General features: G+C 39.6%; 1 protein-coding gene across 1 annotated transcript; it reads left to right on the top strand.

The window, feature by feature from the left end:
- Positions 1–2,467: 2,467 nt before the first annotated feature.
- On the top strand, positions 2,468–18,894 carry LOC129497876 (caspase-12). The gene is made up of 12 exons (XM_055307088.1): positions 2,468–2,528; positions 3,661–3,909; positions 5,228–5,275; positions 7,683–7,931; positions 9,248–9,295; positions 12,467–12,558; positions 12,834–13,007; positions 14,228–14,462; positions 14,876–15,022; positions 17,370–17,479; positions 17,856–17,975; positions 18,726–18,894. Exons 1-11 carry the CDS (start codon positions 2,522–2,524, stop codon positions 17,952–17,954), a joined length of 1,458 nt encoding a protein of 485 aa, XP_055163063.1. The 5' UTR covers positions 2,468–2,521; the 3' UTR covers positions 17,955–17,975; positions 18,726–18,894.
- The last annotated feature ends 1,849 nt before the right edge of the window (positions 18,895–20,743 follow it).

Raw genomic sequence — 20,743 nt, 5'->3', positions numbered from 1 at the left:
GCTATTAATTGACTTCAATATTTGGCTCCTCCCAAACAGGAGCATAAATATTTATAATTGTTAGATTTCCTTGTTAGATAGACCCCTTATTGATTATATAGTGCCCTTCTTCATTTCTTATTACAGTTTTTCATTTAAAATGTAGTTTGTCTGATAAAAGTATGGGTACTCCAGCTTTCTTTTGACATCCATTAGCATGATAGATGGTTCTCCATTCTCTCACTTTCAATCTGCAGGTCTTTAGATCTAAAATGAGTCTCTTATAGACAGCATATAGATGGGTCTTGTCTTTTTTATCCATTCTGATACCCCATGGTTTTTAATTGGAGTATTTAGTCCATTTACATTCAGAGTGCTTTTTAAAAAAAAAATTTTTCGACAGAGAGAGAGAGAGAGGAGAAATGGGGGGGGGGGGGCTCAAGTAGACCCCATGCTAAGCATGGAGTCCCACACAGGGCTCAATCTCATGACCTCAAGATCATGACCTGAGCCAAAACCAAGAGTCAGATGCTTAAGTACTGAACTACTCAGGTACCCCCATTCAGAGTGATTACTGAGAGATATGATTTCAATGCCATTGTATTACCTGTAAAGTTGGTGTTTCTGGAGAATTTCTCTAATCCCTTCTAGTTTTCACTGCTTTTGGTTTTCTTTCCCACTCAAAGAAATGTCTGTAATATTTCTCTCAGGGCTATTTAAGTTGCCTTTAGTTTTTGTTTGTCTAGGAAACTCTATCTCTCCTATTCTGAATGACATCCTTGAAGAATAAAGTATTCTTGGTTGCAGATTTTCCCATTCAGCACATTGAATATATAATGGCACTTTCTTCTGGCCTACCAAATTTCTGCAGAGAGGTCTACTGTCAGCTTATTTGTCTTCCTTTGTAGGTTAAGGATTTTTCCCCCCTTTGCTGCTTTCAGGATTATTTCTTTATTTGTGCATTTTGCAAATTTTTAAATATATTACTTAATACTTTAAAATTAATCAAGAAAAGAATTGAAAATCATGATGTCTTTAAATATCAGGTAGCACAGGGATCAGAGCAGTGTTAGTGAACTAGACCTTATTTTTCATATGAAGTAGCCAATAGTATTGTTTGTATTCGGTTTATCAAAAAAATCAAAGGACAAAATAGGGATATTATTGAGAGTTCTGAAAATTAGCACAAGAAAATAAAAAAAATAATTTAGGGAAATTGTATGTAGAATGTGGGACTGAATATAGGAGAGCTGTATTGGAGAATATTGTTTTTATTAACCTCTTTTCTGTACAACTGGATTAGATGCCTTCTGCATTAATTGGTACAACATTTAAAAATTATAATTTATCAACATTGCTAATACTAAATGGTCATCAAAAAATGAGATAGTTCCTAATGTTTTTACTCTTATAAACGTCTGTCATACATTGTGAAGTTATGCAAAGCAAATTGTAGGTGTTTCTCTCTTGGTGAGTAACAAATTATCTCCAAAACACAATGGTTTAAAACAATAAGCCTTCACTATTGATCACAAATTGATCAGTCAACTGTGTGGTTCTTCTTATCTCCATGTGTCTGAGTTCACCTGCACACAGGGTAGCCATCTCCACATATCTCTTATCCTCCAGCAATCTAGCTCAGGCTTGTTCACATGGAAGGTCAGGGGTCCAAGAAGGAGAAGTAGACCATGCATCTGCATAGCTGGTACAGTACTGCATAGGATCCATTTCCTGCATGATGATGGCAAAACCAAGTCAGAAGTGAGTTTATAGTCAGAGCGAAGGATACAAAGAGACTCTTGATGGTGGCCAGCAGTAATAGTACTGTTCTCAGTTCTTTTTAAAAGCATAAGACAAAAATTCTCAATGGTGAGCATATAACTCTGGTTAGTTTGTAATATGAGATTAAAGAAGTAAATGATCTTACTCCATCTCATAACATTTTATTATGTATTGATTATTTAATTTGATAGAAAACATCTGTTGTTTAAAAAACTAATTTTAAGTAAGAGAGTCAACAAACAGAAATATATACATTTTCCCAGAACTGACAAGTACACAGATCAGGAAAGAGAGAAGAAAAGAGATCACTTATTTGGGTTTTTAAAAACAGTGACAGAAGTATCAGTTTGTCTGGTTCCAGTTGGTTTCCTGCTCCCCTTAAGCCTTGCAAGATCACGCCTCACTTCACGGGTGGAGTAGGCATCCATGCAGTGAGGTGTCCCTTCCATTTAGTGGCTTAGGGGTGGCACAGAGACAAATGAGGGTCAATTTGACTTATTAACGGTGTCAAAATAGACTGCAAAACAGAACACAGAAACTGTGTGGCAGTAAAGAGAAAAGACAGATTTTACTTCTTGTTACCAAAGGAACTAAGTTACATATCAGAAGAAGAGTCAAATTCTGTCTCTGCAAAGACAAGAGAATTTGAAAGGCTATGGTTTCCCATTTAGGCAATACTAGCATGCCAATCCTCTGAGAGCAAAGGAAGAAGGTTGCTTTCATTTTCACTACTATTCCTGCCCAGAGAGCCCAAGCAGTGATGGCTGGTGAGTGCCTCTGGTTTTCTGTCCTTCATGCCTGTGTTTTGAGGGAGTTACAGCTCAGGAGGAAGGAGTGGGGGACTTAAGGAGCCACAAAGGGGGCTCTAACAAGACACGACTGTTTTACTGTGGGAATGGGAGGGCTGGGAGCTCAGGGCAAGTAGCAAGTGTGCTAACAGACAAAGTATTTCAGTTGAGAAGTTACAGCTTCTTGGGGGAAAAAAGGAAATGTAAAAATCTGGACCTACATTCTTAGAACCTTCTGGTGATTTTGATCTTTTCTTTGAATTCATACTGACTGAGAATTCTAACCATTTTTAAGCATTCTTATCAGGGTGAGGGGCCATCATTTGAGTATATTTCATTTCCTCCGTATTTCAGCTCTCTGTATGACCTTCGTTTACAGCAGTGAGCAAGCCAGCCAAAATGTGTGCTCTTGTCTCTGAATACAGAGCCACCATGGCACCTCTGCCCAGGGAACAAACATGCATTCTTTCCTAAGTGGCAATACTTACTTATGCTTTACTGCTACACATCTTAACTATAGTATATTTTTAAATGAGGTATGATGAAAATGACAGGAAGTGAAGAGATAACAGGTGATACTAAGCTGAATGTGGTCATCACTAAGGTACTTAAGAAGCTGCTATCCTTCCCTGAGTGTCAGTTTCTCTACCTGTAAAAAAAGCAAAGGATTGAGGAGGACTGGTGCTACTCTGAGTGTGGTCCTCAGAATACTAGCTTTGACATCACGTGAGATATTGGAAGAACTAAAGATTCACTCACTCCACCCTAACCTATTTCTCAGATTTCTGGGATTGAGTTATACCTGGGTGCTTCAGGGATTGAGCGTATGCCTTTGGTTTAGGTCATGATCCTGGGATCCTGAGGTCCTGGGAACAAATCCCGCATAAGTCTCTCCACACGGAGCCTGCTTGCCCTTCTACCTTTATCTCTGCCTTTCTCTGTCCCTCATGAATAAATAAATAAAATCTTAAAAAAAAATTTCTGGGAATGTGTGTGGGAAGTTCTGCTTGCCAAATTCTCTGATACTTTTCTATGTTAAATATGAGAACCATGGGCCTAGAATCAGAGATCTCAAGTCCTGTCCATTCCTCAAATCCTATCGTTCTCACAGGCAAGAAACAATCACAAGATCCTGTCAACGCAATAAAGGTGGTTGCCAGCACCATGCTTAATAGCTTTTTGGAAGACTTGAAGGAAAAGAATGTGTTAAATAAGCAAGAGTTACAAACAATGGGGCAAACAGTGAATGTCATCGCGAATAAGACTGAAAACCTAGTTGGTGATCTCACTGAGAAAACTCAGGTAGTAGGCAAAATATTTAAGGACCATTTCTTCAATTCCAGGAGCCTGCTGAGTTTAAGTGAGTATCTCTGGCCAAAGGACTAGTGATTTATTATTTATCTGTTCTGCTTATGCAATCTCTGTCTTCTTATTTCTATTTGCAAGTGGAGAATAAACCATCCACATCTCCAGTACCTCCTTGCCTGAAGGCCCCGGACCTCCAAGCCCCTGGGTCAGCATCTGTAATCACTTTATACTACTGCACATCTTCTTTTTTCATCAGCAACTGTCATCTTCCATCATCCCATAACACTCTTTATTCACTGTGTTATATCTCCCCCTTGCTAAAATGGAAATTCCATGAGGCATGGAGCTGTGTCTACTGTGTTCATTAATATAGCCCCAAATCATGGAAATAACACCTGATATATAATAGGTGCTGAGAAAATACTTGTGAAATGCATAAATGGTGCTGGAGCTCTAGTAAATTCAGGGACAGTCTTAGCTAATCCGTGCTATTCTGACCACATGCTACAGACAAAAGAGTCATTCCCACGTGTACAAAGCGCTATAGAAAAAAAAATCCACTATCTTCTGCTTAGCTGTGGCTTGGCCCAAGAGATAAATCCCTGAGAACCTAGATTGTCTTTGTTAAGGGAGTACCTAGGGAAGTTGAGGGTTACCGGAACTAAGTGTGCCTTTCTCTCTGAAGCATGGGTTGGCACACTCTCTTTGAAGGGTCAAGATAGTCGATAGTTTAAGTTGTTTGTTTTTTTTTTTTAAGTTTTAATTTTTAAAAATTTTTTAAGTTTTTTTTTTTAACTAAACGTTCTCTGTCCCAGTGACTCAAATCTGATGTTGTGGCATAAAATTAGTAATAAGTACAAAATGATTGTGGATGTGTTCCCAATAAAACTTTATTGACAAATAGTGGTATTGAACTGACCTTGACCTGTAGGCCAATTTGCTGACTCCTACTGTCAAGTACCATATATACATGAGTATAATACCACTTCCTGGAACATCCTTCTGGGATTATTTTGTTGTTGCTGAAAGACTACCTAACCTTATAGAGATGGGTACTTTCTTTCCTCAGAATGAAAAATGCTATTGCAGAGAAGCCTTGATTAAATATTTTGATTATTCCTTGAAGCATATAAACAAGAACATAACAAGTTCTTTGTTCCATGGAAACTCTGCCTCCTCCTTCACTTGGCAGAAAGTCATTGTCCTTTAAGACAAACCTGGAGCTTAGAAAATGAGCCAAACTTCCAGCCTTTATAGAGTAACTCCCCCCTCCTGTGCCAAACACAGTCACTTCCTTGTGAGTGTAAGGGAGTTTTAGATGTGGAGGTTATGGAAACTTAACAGCAAATCTCCTTTTCCTATTCTTTCAGAATCCCATGCTGAAAATGAGGATGAGCGTAGTGAGTCATCTTCTGCAGGTGAGTGCCTTCAAATCCCACATCACAAATGAAAACTCTCAGACTTCTAGTGTCGTCAGAATGCACTGTAGTAAAGACCTAGAAAGTGTGTTTTTAGTCCATTTCCCATCTCTGGAAATAATCTTCAGAGTAGAATACTGATCCTAAACCTTTGTTCATTCCACCTCAGAATGTGAAGATGAAAGTGAAGAAATTGAAGAAGACGAAAAATGTTGAGTCATCCCAGGCACTGGCTCTTCCTCTAGCAAGTGCCACCAAACCCAGTGGCTCATGTAGACCCTCATACCTCACTCAGGGTAAGGCCCTAATAATAGGGGCCCTAAGTTACAGTAGAAAGACCACTGACATGGGTTCAGAAACCCTGGGTTATTTCTTCCTTTCTACACCTAACCAAGTCAAAGTAAGGTCAATGTTTATACTCCTACTTTCCCATCTTCTAAGAATCTGGAAGTGAAAGTGAAGATCACTAAATTGGGGAGAAGGCTGGAGGCCACAGGCATGGCTTCTCTCTATGAGAAGCAGTGTCATGGACACCTGGTGACATTCTGTGAGCTAAGGTAGACAGAGGCTTATGGTATAGTGGAAAGAAAACTGGCATAAAACCCAAGCAATCTCTATACTGAGCTCATCACTGCCACTGTGTGATCATGCTCTCTGGTATAAATAACTCAACCTTTCTGAGACTCATAGCTCTCAATGAGATTAACCACATCTTTAAAAGATTCGTAAAACATCAGAATTAAGCAACTGTAGAAACAGAACAAGGATGTGGTTAAGGAAAGTACCTCAAAAAATAAAACACAACTGGATGAGTCACACACACTGTTGATCACTAAAGAAACGGATGACTTATTGAAGCACATTAAAGAATCACAGTGTCTAGAAAGGATTAGTGGTAGTGCTGTGTGCTGAATACCATATTTTCAAAAGTTCTGGACAAGCTTACAAAGGCATAAACACTTTGTAATCTTTACTCACTGTTACATCCATTCATATATATTTATGAATACACATGAATATATGTATATATATGTATATATATATATACATATATATATATAAATAGAAAACCTATTATAAAGATCCTGCTTTCATAGAGTTAACAGAGTAGTGAAGATACACATATGATAAACATGAAGGAAGTAACCAGTACAACTCAGGCAACAGATAAAAGGAAAGAGGTGAGTCCCATGGGCCTGGGTGAACAATTATGAGAAGTGAGTTGGGGTCGTATTTCAGTACATATCTGACCAACAGAGAGGGGTTGTGCCACACTCTGAAGTGAAAGCAACTCATGGAGGAGAACCAAGCCCAAGGGCACTGAGTAAGAAATGGACTTGCCACAACACGAGGCCAATCTGATGGGAAACTAGGAAATTACAGGGGACATAGTGAGAGGAGGTGCTATGGACTCAGGCTGGAGCTACCATACTGTTCGCAGACTTTTAGAAATTGAGAAAGACTTTGGATTTTATTTGCAATCTAAAGTGTGGGATTTTGGCAGCCCTGGTGGTCCAGAGGTTTAGTGCTGCCTTCAGCCCAGGGTATGATCCTGGAGGCCCCGGTTCCAGTCCCACGTCGGGCTCCGTGCATGGAGCCTGCTTCTCCCTATGCCTGCTCTCTCTCTCTCTCTCTCTCTCTCTTTCTCTTCTCTCTCTCATAAATAAATAAAAAAACCCTTTTTTTATAAATTTATTTTTTATTGGTGTTCAATTAGCCAACATATGGAATAACACCTAGTGCTCAGCCCATCAAGTGCCCCCTCAGTGCTTGTCACCCAGTCACCCCCACCCCTCACCTACCTCCCTTTCTACCACCCTTAGTTCGTTTCCCGGAGTTAGGAGTCTCTCATGTTCTGTCTCCCTTTCTGATAATTCCCACTCATTTTTTCTCCTTTCATATTTATTCCCTTTCACTATTTTTTATATTTCCCAAATGAATGAGGCCATATAATATTTGTCCTTCTCGCAAGATACATCCATGAAGGCAAGAGAAACAAAGCAAAAATGAACTATTGGGACTTCATCAAGATAAAAAAATCTTTTAAATTAAAAAAAAATAAAGTCTGGAAGTTTTAAGTGGAACAGTGATAAAAGTGCATGGCACCAGAAAGTCCAAAGGTGTTCAAATATTTCATTTAAGAGATTATTGCTTTTAGGTTTGAGGTGTAGTAATGGAGACAATGATTATATCTGGACCTCTTTTGGAGGTAGAGTCAACAAAAGCATTATTAAAAATAAAAATAATACACTACATCCAAAGCTATCAAATCAGATTTCTCGAATGTGTGTGGGAAGTTCTGCTTGCCAAATTCTCTGATACTTTTCTATGTTAAATATGAGAACCATGGGCCTAGAATCAGAGATCTCAAGTCCTGTCCATTCCTCAAATCCTATCGTTCTCACAGGCAAGAGACAATCACAAGATCCTGTCAACGCAATAAAGGTGGTTGCCAGCACCATGCTTAATAGCTTTTTGGAAGACTTGAAGGAAAAGAATGTGTTAAATAAGCAAGAGTTACAAACAATGGGGCAAACAGTGAATGTCATCGCGAATGAGACTGAAAACCTAGTTGGTGATCTCACTGAGAAAACTCAGGTAGTAGGCAAAATATTTAAGGACCATTTCTTCAATTCCAGGAGCCTGCTGAGTTTAAGTGAGTATCTCTGGCCAAAGGACTAGTGATTTATTATTTATCTGTTCTGCTTATGCAATCTCTGTCTTCTTATTTCTATTTGCAAGTGGAGAATAAACCATCCACATCTCCAGTACCTCCTTGCCTGAAGGCCCCGGACCTCCAAGCCCCTGGGTCAGCATCTGTAATCACTTTATACTACTGCACATCTTCTTTTTTCATCAGCAACTGTCATCTTCCATCATCCCATAACACTCTTTATTCACTGTGTTATATCTCCCCCTTGCTAAAATGGAAATTCCATGAGGCATGGAGCTGTGTCTACTGTGTTCATTAATATAGCCCCAAATCATGGAAATAACACCTGATATATAATAGGTGCTGAGAAAATACTTGTGAAATGCATAAATGGTGCTGGAGCTCTAGTAAATTCAGGGACAGTCTTAGCTAATCCGTGCTATTCTGACCACATGCTACAGACAAAAGAGTCATTCCCACGTGTACAAAGCGCTATAGAAAAAAAAATCCACTATCTTCTGCTTAGCTGTGGCTTGGCCCAAGAGATAAATCCCTGAGAACCTAGATTGTCTTTGTTAAGGGAGTACCTAGGGAAGTTGAGGGTTACCGGAACTAAGTGTGCCTTTCTCTCTGAAGCATGGGTTGGCACACTCTCTTTGAAGGGTCAAGATAGTCGATAGTTTAAGTTGTTTGTTTTTTTTTTTTAAGTTTTAATTTTTAAAAATTTTTAAGTTTTTTTTTTTAACTAAACGTTCTCTGTCCCAGTGACTCAAATCTGATGTTGTGGCATAAAATTAGTAATAAGTACAAAATGATTGTGGATGTGTTCCCAATAAAACTTTATTGACAAATAGTGGTATTGAACTGACCTTGACCTGTAGGCCAATTTGCTGACTCCTACTGTCAAGTACCATATATACATGAGTATAATACCACTTCCTGGAACATCCTTCTGGGATTATTTTGTTGTTGCTGAAAGACTACCTAACCTTATAGAGATGGGTACTTTCTTTCCTCAGAATGAAAAATGCTATTGCAGAGAAGCCTTGATTAAATATTTTGATTATTCCTTGAAGCATATAAACAAGAACATAACAAGTTCTTTGTTCCATGGAAACTCTGCCTCCTCCTTCACTTGGCAGAAAGTCATTGTCCTTTAAGACAAACCTGGAGCTTAGAAAATGAGCCAAACTTCCAGCCTTTATAGAGTAACTCCCCCCTCCCGTGCCAAACACAGTCACTTCCTTGTCAGTGTAAGGGAGTTTTAGATGTGGAGGTTATGGAAACTTAACACAAATCTCCTTTTCCTATTCTTTCAGAATCCCATGCTGAAAATGAGGATGAGCGTAGTGAGTCATCTTCTGCAGGTGAGTGCCTTCAAATCCCACATCACAAATGAAAACTCTCAGACTTCTAGTGTTGTCAGAATGCACTGTAGTAAAGACCTAGAAAGTGTGTTTTTAGTCCATTTCCCATCTCTGGAAATAATCTTCAGAGTAGAATATTGATCCTAAACCTTTGTTCATTCCACCTCAGAATGTGAAGATGAAAGTGAAGAAATTGAAGAAGACGAAAAATGTTGAGTCATCCCAGGCACTGGCTCTTCCTCTAGCAAGTGCCACCAAACCCAGTGGCTCATGTAGACCCTCATACCTCACTCAGGGTAAGGCCCTAATAATAGGGGCCCTAAGTTACAGTAGAAAGACCACTGACATGGGTTCAGAAACCCTGGGTTATTTCTTCCTTTCTACACCTAACCAAGTCAAAGTAAGGTCAATGTTTATACTCCTACTTTCCCATCTTCTAAGAATCTGGAAGTGAAAGTGAAGATCACTAAATTGGGGAGAAGGCTGGAGGCCACAGGCATGGCTTCTCTCTATGAGAAGCAGTGTCATGGACACCTGGTGACATTCTGTGAGCTAAGGTAGACAGAGGCTTATGGTATAGTGGAAAGAAAACTGGCATAAAACCCAAGCAATCTCTATACTGAGCTCATCACTGCCACTGTGTGATCATGCTCTCTGGTATAAATAACCCAACCTTTCTGAGACTCATAGCTCTCAATGAGATTAACCACATCTTTAAAAGATTCGTAAAACATCAGAATTAAGCAACTGTAGAAACAGAACAAGGATGTGGTTAAGGAAAGTACCTCAAAAAATAAAACACAACTGGATGAGTCACACACACTGTTGATCACTAAAGAAACGGATGACTTATTGAAGCACATTAAAGAATCACAGTGTCTAGAAAGGATTAGTGGTAGTGCTGTGTGCTGAATACCATATTTTCAAAAGTTCTGGACAAGCTTACAAAGGCATAAACACTTTGTAATCTTTACTCACTGTTACATCCATTCATATATATTTATGAATACACATGAATATATATATATGTATATATATATACATATATATATATAAATAGAAAACCTATTATAAAGATCCTGCTTTCATAGAGTTAACAGAGTAGTGAAGATACACATATGATAAACATGAAGGAAGTAACCAGTACAACTCAGGCAACAGATAAAAGGAAAGAGGTGAGTCCCATGGGCCTGGGTGAACAATTATGAGAAGTGAGTTGGGGTCGTATTTCAGTACATATCTGACCAACAGAGAGGGGTTGTGCCACACTCTGAAGTGAAAGCAACTCATGGAGGAGAACCAAGCCCAAGGGCACTGAGTAAGAAATGGACTTGCCACAACACGAGGCCAATCTGATGGGAAACTAGGAAATTACAGGGGACATAGTGAGAGGAGGTGCTATGGACTCAGGCTGGAGCTACCATACTGTTCGCAGCCTTTTAGAAATTGAGAAAGACTTTGGATTTTATTTGCAATCTAAAGTGTGGGAGTTTTAAGTGGAGCAGTGGTAAAAGTGCATGACAGTAGAAAATCCAAAGGTGTTCAAATGTTTCATTTAAGAGATTATGGCTTTTAAGTTTGTGGTGTAGTAATGGAGCAGGTGATAAGTGGTTATATCTGGACCTCTTTTGGAGGTAGAGTCAACAAATCTGTGAATGGATGGATGGCTGTGGGTTAATGTAGGAGGAAGAGGAATCAGGTTTAATCTAGATTTTCGTTGGCAACTAGGTAAGATTCCATTAACTAAGATAGAAGAAAACTTCTAGTTGAGGGAAAACTTAGAAGAAACAGATGTATGGGAGTGGACAAATATTAAGTCCTTCTCTGTTGTATCGTATCCCAAGGATGTTGAATACACAGGTGGATCTGAGTTGTTTTTGGAAGAACCGGGCATGAGGAAGCAGTCTCAGAATGCAGGAGCACATCGATGGCGTGTAAGATGATGTGCTTAGAGAGGCAGCCTGTGGAGAGAGGCTCACAGAGGATAGCAGAGGGTCTGATATAGAAAGATGCAAGTTTTACAGGTGTGGCAGGAAAGCAAGATCCAGCAAAGGGCAACCAGCTTGGGGAAGAAGCCTAGAGAAAACTGTTCAAGGAAGAGGGAGACACATATGAGACAGGGCCAAATCAAGGTCTGAGCCAGGTTCTTTTTGGCCAGAGGAAGTGGAGCTCAGAGCACAGGGACAGTCAGTGCCCTTCAACAGGAGGAAGAGTATTTCTTCTTTTGATTAGGAGAGGAAGGACAGTAAGATGGGGAGAGAGACATGCAAATTAACAGATTGGTGGGTTAAAAAGATGTAATCATTCTTACGCAAAAGTTTTGGATGGAACAGAAGGCATGATTCCCTATGGGAATACAAAAGGTGGCGGAGGGAGGATACTTGATAGCTGTTTTCAAGTATTTGAGGTAATGATTCACCAACAAGCAGTGATAGACTTTTCATCTGTGCCAGATGATCATTCCAGATGCTGGGAATACAAAAATTAAAGATACCTTCCCTGTCCCAATTAAGTTTACCATACAGTAAATACAATTAAGATAAAATATAATCATTGTTTTTATAAGGCATTTACATAAAATAATTGAAACACCAGGTAATTACATATTGAAGCCATAGAAGTATTCATGAGCTTTCACAGGAAAGGAATTAGATATTTTTCTGGATGGTCCCAATAGAGGAAATACATACCAATGCTTACGAGGTTTGGACTTTGTGATCCTCAGAACTATTCAGAACGCTGTAGAACGCTGAAAGTTCTCCATTAGTGGAGACGTTTCACTAGTGATAATAACACAGTAGGGATGTTGGGAGTGGAGTTCAGGTATCAGAATAATGATTTGCCCCAGCCAGAGGAGCATGAGGCCTCCTTCCAAATCTTAGGTACTGTGTTTATGTGAGTCTAACTGGTTGGGTCTGAAAGATTAGTCAGTGTCTTGACCACTGATAAAAACGGAAAGACAGTGGGGTCAGCAAGAAGCAGAAAGAAAGAGGAGGTACTCAAGATTTTAGTTTTTGTCACTTTTTATATAAAATGGTTTTCTTATTACAGTAAGCTTTTTCAAGGAATGGCAGTAAGTGTCCCCGAAAAGTGAGATTCCACTGAAAAGATCTCCATGGCCACAAGGCAGGGGGTGCTACTCCCTAAGGGTTATTTTTTTTTTTCTCATAGTTCTTCAGGAAATCCAGGCCTCCCAAGTCGAAGTGCGGAAGCTTTGTCCCTGTAACCATTCTCATGAACCAAAGATAACAAACGTGCACGAGGTAACTAACATGCCTTGGAATAGGAGCACAGGAGACTGGCCACTCAGATGACACACTGGGAGCTCACTGGGAACTTTTGTTCTTGTTGGGGAAGCCTTGGATCAGCTCGAAAGATGTGGGATGACATTTAGCCATGTCATCTAATTAAGTGGCCCCCACATCAGGTTTTCTATCTGTTTCAGCCCATCCCTCCCACACACATGCAACTCCTCCCCACCCCTGCCAGGCAAACGTGGGGAACCGGGTGCAACTCGCTCTGTGTCTGTTATTTGCAGATATATCCAGTGATGGAGAAGGAGGGCCGAACACGCCTGGCCCTCATCATTTGCAACAGTGAATTTGACTTTCTTTCTAAGCGACAAGGCTCTGAAATTGACATTTTGGGGATGCAAGACCTGCTGGAAAACCTGGGATATTCAGTGGTTATAAAGGAAAATCTCTCAGCTCTGGTAATAGCCCAGGATAGTGAGACAAGCTTCTTTTCTTCTCTTTCCTTCCTGGATTTCTTCTTTCACAGTGGGAAGAACCTAATGTAGGTTTCTCCAGAATACGCATTCCTGGATTTCAGCCTCTTCCAACAATGCACATTTTTATAGCAAAGATTTATAGATTAGTGTTTTACTAAAAATGTTGGATATTTCTACTGCTTTCAATTTGGGAGGCACTGATGATTTGAATGTCTAAGTGTGACACAACTGCAAGGACTTTATAATTTCAATATTATGTGTCTAAATGTAAAGCCAAGAATGTACTTTAAAAAAAAAAGTTGTGCACACACACACACACATAGAAAATGTTGTGATCCTGGCTCTGCCAAAAAAATACTGCAGATGACTTTGGATAAACAATCTTAAACTTATAAAGGAATTTCTTAAATGTCTTACTTCATGTCACTAGAAAACAGTCCGTCAGTCTCTGTCTCACTTTTTTTTAAGATTTTATTTATTATTCATGAGAGACTCAGAGAGAAGAGAGAGACAGACAGACAGACAGACACAGGCAAAGGGAGAAGCAGGATCTTCACAGGGAGCCCCATGTGGGACTTGATCCCGGGTCCCCAGGATCACGCCCTGGGCTGAAGGTGGCACTAAACCGTTGAGCCACCTGGGCTTCTCACTGTTTTTTAAGGAAAACTTAGGGGAACTTCAACATGTAGCACACATGAAAGCAGAGCCTTCAGGTGGAAGATCTGTCACCTCACATGTCCCTCCTTATCCTCCACCTCCCAACACCTCCTGCAACCTAAGGTTCTACTGAAAACCACCTGGCTACACAGTATATGAAAAATCCACTAGGTGCAGTGAGTTGACCATCCAACTCTTGCTTTCAGTTCAGGTCATGATCCTGAAAACGAGCCCAGTGTTGGGCTCTGTGCTAAGTGGGGAATCTGCTTGAGATTCTCTCTTCCTCCCCTTCTGTCCCTCCCCCTCACACTCTCTCTCTCTCTCTCTCTCTCTCAAATAAAGAAATATATCTTAAAAAAAAAAAAAACCTCTGCTAACCTTTACATTTTATATGTCTAATTTTCTGGTTTTATGTCAAAATGAAATTTCTCTTACAATTCTCTTCTGTCCAAATCATCTGATTTCTTAATGCCTGCCCCATCTATTACTTGAGTACAAACTATATATGAAGAGATCCTAGGCAGTAACTCTGGAGACTCTTTCAGGAAATGAAAACAGAGTTGAAGAACTTTGCAGCCCGCCAAGAGCATAAATTCTCAGACAGCACGTTTCTGGTGTTCATGTCACATGGCACCCTGGATGGAATCTGTGGCACAAAGCACAGAAATGAAGAGCCAGATATTCTTCATGATGACACCATCTTCCAGATTTTCAACAACCGTAACTGCCGGAATCTTAAAGACAAACCCAAGGTCATCATCATGCAGGCCTGCAGAGGCAGTGAGTCAGGGTTGGGGGACCCAGGGAGGGGCCATACACCTTTTTCTATTCTTCTGGCATCTACCCTTCATTTTTCCAGGGATGAGTAAGAGAGACATTTTAGAACTGCATTCAGGTCCAATCCAGAAAGAAATTAAGTCTATCATCTTTTAAGAAGTATGAAGAACTAGGATAATCACAAATGTCCCAATCCTTTGAGACTAGGTCATTCTAAATATAAGTGGGCTTTGTATGATTCCTAGTCAGTGAGGTAGTTGCTCTAGTAGGGAGGTAGTTTCTCTAGTTGTAAGATAATTGCATTTTTAATAAATTCCATATTGAAACGTACTGAAGTAAGGGTATAATGGTACAGAGATTTTGTATGTGTGTCTGTGTGTGAAACATCTTTCATAAGACAAGGGTGTCTCTCCCAGGAGGTGACGGGGCCGTCTGGGTGACTGATGTGGGAGAAGCGTCTGCATGGACATGTGACCAGCCCTTGCAGTGCTACATCTTCAATGATGCTATAGAAAAGACCCATGTGGAGAAAGATTTCATTGCTTTCAAATCTTCGACTCCACGTAAGTGACTTCAGAGAGAATTCTCTCAATCTCCTATCAGTTTCCAGATTACAGGCTTGGCTGTGATTCTACATCATCACTAATATAAAAACATTTCTTCTCTACTGATATATTTTATGTAGAGAAGAGGTTTAAAATATTGAGTTTTTTATAGCTAGAAAGATATAATTCTTGATTTTGGAGGAAACCCTCAAAATAAAGCAGATTTTCATGAAGATCCCAATATAAATAAGTGAAGAATTGTTTTTGTTAGTTAATTTTGTTTAATGTAGCAATGGCACAGAAGTGTATTTTAGTCTTATGGTTTGGTCCACCCAATGATCTACTAGCAATTGAACTAGACAATCAGTAACACTATAACACTTGTGTCACACATTTTAGAACCTCTTGGTTGGTTATTTGAATTTAGTCTTTAAAAAATTAGTTAACATTAAAATGCCTGACTTCAGTATAATGTAGCCAACGACTGATTTTCCTTCTTTGGCAGGAAAGACATAGCAGAAAATAGAAAGAGAAGATATGCTGAGTCGCTCACGGTCAAACCCACAGGAAATCTATTTAGCAGTCATCCATGATGTTGTTTTATTAGTGATTTACAGAACTGGGGCAATTTCCAGAATCTAGTTGACACAAATCACAGTTCTAAGTGCTCTGGTGTAGTGATTACAAACATTGATGCGCACAGAATGTCACCATGTAGAATTCTGATTCGTAGGTCTGGAGGGTGGGCCTGAGATTCTGCTGGCTCGTGGCCACATGCAAGGAGCAAGGGACTGAAGGATACTCTGAATCTAATGTGGGGAAACAGGGAACAGGCTGTGCAGGGAACACCCATTCCATACCTGCAACAGTGCTGAGATGGAGCTGGCGTACCAAGGGGGAAGTGGGAGGGGTAGGTAGGGGCCGTATAATTTGAGGGCTCATTTGAGGAAGAATTTGGCCTTTTAAGCTAACATACTTTATTACTAATATTACTTTATACTAATAGTAATAGGAGGTTTTGGTGAAACACAAGCCATGAAATGGCAAGATTGACCTTTTTAGATAACCGCTCTGGGGATTTTGTGGGGAATGGATTATGATACAGCAAGACATACAGGAAGGCAGGTTGAAATGCTACTGCAGTATTATAGGCCACAGGTGATAATGACAGTCTCAGGAAGACATAGCTGTTGAATCCAGAAATAAGTACTCTATAATATTTGTATGACCTGATATTTAGTGGATAATGGCAAGTGAATAAGAAGGAATGACACAGGTGACTCGACATTGCAAGGGATGATTATGATGCCTTCATTAAGATGGGAATCCTGCAAGATAGCGTGAGGTGCCTTCAGCATATTTTCAAGAGGAAAGGAAGAGAGTTACAAAGCTGTATTTTTCAGAAGAGATTGGCATTAGGATTTGAGGAGATGCTTGCCTAAGAATTATCTTTAATGTTCTAAAAATGGATGAAATTATCTGGGAACAGAGAACAGGCTGAGAAGGCATCCCAAAGTGGAGGCTTGAAGAACTGTAGAGACAGAAGTTTTAGTCAGCAAAGTGGACACAGAAAATATGGTTGGAGGATAAGAAAGACAAGTAGGAGTATGTGTTGTCAGAGTTACCAAGAAAGCATCAGACCAGTGTCTGATTTAAATGGGTGATCAGGTAAAGGTAAGGCCCAGTAAAGTAAGTGTGAGGTCTCACGTCAGGGATGACAGCAGGAGAGCCCATTGGTGAAGTTGGTGTGGTAGGGACACACCACACCGGATGGGCAAGCTAGGAGAATGGGAACATGGTGAGGAAGACAAACCTGAGAGACATAACTACAAAAAGGAAGAAGAAAGAGGAAATAGCTGCAAGTAAAGGGACAGGTAGGAGACTGTTGACTTTGTGATGATGGGACAGATCTGATCTCATTGCAACGGTAATGAGAGGCAGTCGCTCAAAAGATGTTTGCAATAAAAAAGTAAGGGTAAGATATTACAGTAGAAAACAGTACAGATGAAGAGGAGGTCCAGACTCAAGGATTGTCAAGATCTAGATTTTTTTTGGGGGGGGATTATGTAGTAAGTAGCTAAAGGAATTATGTTAGTGGAAAAAAAACATAATTCCCCCAGAGCCATGGGGGACAACTGTGGGTCTGCCTACGAACATGCAGGGGCGCTTATGATTGACAGCCCAGGACAGTTTTCTCCAGGCTTGCTATGGAAACCCGAGGTCCCAGCTTTATCCAGATTTGCCTTTCTCTCTCCTCCAAAGCATCAAAATCAAACCACGTCCAAGAGATATGGCTCTAAGAGTCTTCCACACTTACACAAAGGGCACATCTCCCAATATTTTAATATCTCCCTTTTATTTGCAGATAATGTTTCTTGGAGGTTGAACACAGATGGCTCTCTCTTCATTTCCCACCTTATCCACTATTTCAGAGAGTTTTCTTGTTGTCATCATTTGGAGGAGATTTTCCGAAAGGTAGGGGTCTTCTTGTCTTTTCACTGTTATGTCCTGGAAAACCATGCAACAATTTTCAAACCTTTATTTGAGAACCCTGAAATCTGGTGACACTCCTCCCCACACTGCAGGTTTACTTAAAGAGGAGGGTTTTTTGAAGTGCTGCAGAAACCAGTGTGAGTTTTTCTGATTCTGATAGCCTTGCTTATTCAGAAAATGCTTTCGAGGATGCTATTTTATTTATGTATGCACTATAGCCAAAGGAAAAACTAAAGATTTCTTCTGTGTATACTACCTGGCCACAGCCTTAATAGACTCCATAAATTTTCTCACTTCTAAGAGAGAAGTCCAGATTTCCCTCTTAGGAAATCTCTAAAGATTTTCTTTACTACCTTAGGTTCAAAATTCATTTGAGACACCGAATACAATGATCCAGATGCCCACGATTGAAAGATTATCCATGACACGCTATTTCTACCTCTTCCCTGGGAATTAAAACTCGTATGAAGCATCTCAGGTAAATGTCTCCTAGAAACAGACTTGGGTGCTCCTGGCTCATAGTCTTGCATAGGGTCGAAAGCAGGGATGGAGAACAGATGTCCACTAGTCAGAGCCTCCTCTGCATTTTCTTAATGGCCCTGGTTTCATTTGAAATTGTAAGGAATTGGGATCCCTGGGTGGCACAGCGGTTTAGTGCCTGCTTTTGGCCCAGGGCACGATCCTGGAGACCCGGGATCGAATCCCGCGTCAGGCTCCCAGTGCATGGATCCTGTTTCTCCCTCTGCCTGTGTCTCTGCTTCTCTCTCTCTCTCTCTCTCTCTCTCTCTCTCTCTGTGTGTGTGTGACTATCATAAATAAAAAAAAAAGAAATTGTAAGGAATTATAAGTCTAATGGTAGCCAGATAGAAAATCCTTCAGTCTTCATTTCTCTCAAGGACCTAAGGGGGTAGAAAATATTTAGTTCTGATGCATGCACAAAACAAAATAATTGGCCATGCATAGACAGCTGCATGCGGCTTCCTCCTCAAGAAGTCACTTTAGCTGAGTTTCATTCCTTCTCTGTTTGTGATGTTTGTGCCTGGACCACAGTCATCTGATGGCTGCTGGGTCCATGCTGAGGCAAAGAGCCCCGTGCAGATCCTCCCATTTAGGGATGATAGACCCATAGGCCTTACATGAAGGCCCACCTCAAAGCAGAGATTAATTCTATTTGTATCTTACCTTCAATAACACCTTAACTTTTGTTTTTTCTCTCTAATTTTTTCAGGAAAATTGAGCCATTTCGTTCTCTGTGAACCTACTATTTTAAAAGGTGAATGTTTGATCATGAATATTTTTATACTAAACTTCCCAGTTGCCCACCCTCAACCAACACCAAGCTAAAATCTGTGTCATATTGCTGCTGAGTTAGTACTGAATAAATTTTTTTAATTACATTTGTTTTCTCATTTTATCTTAAAAGTAAATCATTTTCACTACAAAACAAAGTTTAAGTATAGAAAAACAAAAAACTGCTTAATGAATAAATAATATTATTACATTAATAGGTGTCCTGATATAAAGCAATGATTATATTCTTGGGGTGAAATCTTTGTCATAGAGGATCATTCATTTCTTCTCCATTTGAAATAATATTCCTAATATCTGACTTAGAACTCCCAATTTATATTTATAGATTGAGTTATCATTTATTTTGATTTATTTCTAACTTGGCCATAAGGTATTTTTAATAATATTTTTTAATGAACTAAAAGTAGTATTTTTTGTGAACCCTAGAATGTCAAAAATCTTTTATCCCCGAGTTCACTTATAAGTCTACCTAAAAACATATATAAAGATCAGTGTGAATTTATTCCTTAGTAGTAATTTTTAAAAACTATCAAAATGTTGATTTAAAAAAAATACCAATATATATCTGCATCTGTATGTTCATTATTTTAACATTCAAACTGCAAATGAAGGCCAATTTGTAAAGCACACACAAAAAAGCTTTACTTTGTTCTAATCTTGAGAACAAAAGATTATGTAAAAATATCCCTTTAGAATTGAAAGTTATAAAGAGGGAAGTGAAAATCCTTTGTTCAGCGAAATGATTTGTGTTCTCTCTCCTCCATCCTGTTGTCTCTTTCTCTCCGTATATACAAACTCACAAATGCATTTAGAAACATAACTGTATAAAATACTCTATGACCCGCACTTTCCTTTTTTCAAAATAACTGCTGAGGATCATGGTGAGTAACACAAACAGCCAGCCTGTGAAGGAGTAAACCATCTAGGGCTGAGTTGGGGGTGGGGAGTCTCTGAGGTGTCCTCAGGCTGTCCCTTCTGTCCTCTTCACTGAGCACTTTAGATCCCAGAGGTCAGGTCTTGGTTAGAGATTGGCTGTGGGAGCCGCAGCTCCCACTGGCACCAGGAACACAGCCCTCCAGCCACCAAGAAAGAGGAAGAGACAAAACACAGGCCCCTCCCTTTCAGGGAGCCTTCTCTTCCATCATGAGTCACAAAGTAACTCATGGCAGCCCAGGAGCTGAGAAGTGAAGTGTTTGTTCCATGTGGCCAAATGTCTAGCTAAAAACACTGGTGTTCCTATTAGGAAAGGGAGAAAAAACAGATTCTCAAGTCTCTTCCATGGTCTCTGCAAGAGACGACTTCCACATTTGATGGCTGCCTGGTATTCTGTTTAATGGCTGTATCAGAATGCATTTTACAAAGTTATGAGGTTTCCAAATTTGTTATTACTTACACAGTTTTATAATAAAAATGTCCTCATATACATATCTTTAAATCTCTCTCTGTTAATATTACTGGAATATACTCTCAAAACTAAAATGACAGGGGCAAAAACATTAAAATTTAAATTTTCTAAGTAGGTAGTACTTGAAAAATTATCCAAAAATTATCCAAAAATTATCCAAATTATCCACTCCCCTTGAACTGAATGTAATATGGCCCATTTTTCTATATCTTCACCAGCATGATGCATCATCTATTCTGTTAATTAATCAGGAAGAGGACCTTTCCTCTTACCTGAATGACATGTTCTTACTTGAGAATTTGCTAACCCCTTTGCCTGAACCAATCACCCCCCTCATCCCTGTAACTACATGACTTGTTGCTACCCTACTTGGAGTATCCTCTGAATTAACACACCTTATTAGCAACCTTACTGCTCTACATGAAGTAGCAGGCCTTCTCCTGCTTCTGATACTCTGTACATCCTTGATTATTTTTCCACAGTACTGATAACTTATGACACACCACACAATTTGTTTACTCTTTATATGT

This window comes from Nyctereutes procyonoides, unplaced genomic scaffold (assembly GCF_905146905.1).
Source record: "Nyctereutes procyonoides isolate TBG_1078 unplaced genomic scaffold, NYPRO_anot_genome, whole genome shotgun sequence".
Lineage (NCBI taxonomy): Eukaryota > Metazoa > Chordata > Mammalia > Carnivora > Canidae > Nyctereutes > Nyctereutes procyonoides.
This window is presented reverse-complemented; position numbering and strand designations above follow the sequence as displayed.

Excerpts from the sequence above, each read along its gene's own strand:
- LOC129497876 (XM_055307088.1), top strand. Across the intron at positions 3,910-5,227 it reads CAGGAGCCTGCTGAGTTTAA|AATCCCATGCTGAAAATGAG; the intron begins GTGAGTATCTCT and ends CTATTCTTTCAG. Across the intron at positions 14,463-14,875 it reads CATGCAGGCCTGCAGAGGCA|GAGGTGACGGGGCCGTCTGG; the intron begins GTGAGTCAGGGT and ends TGTCTCTCCCAG.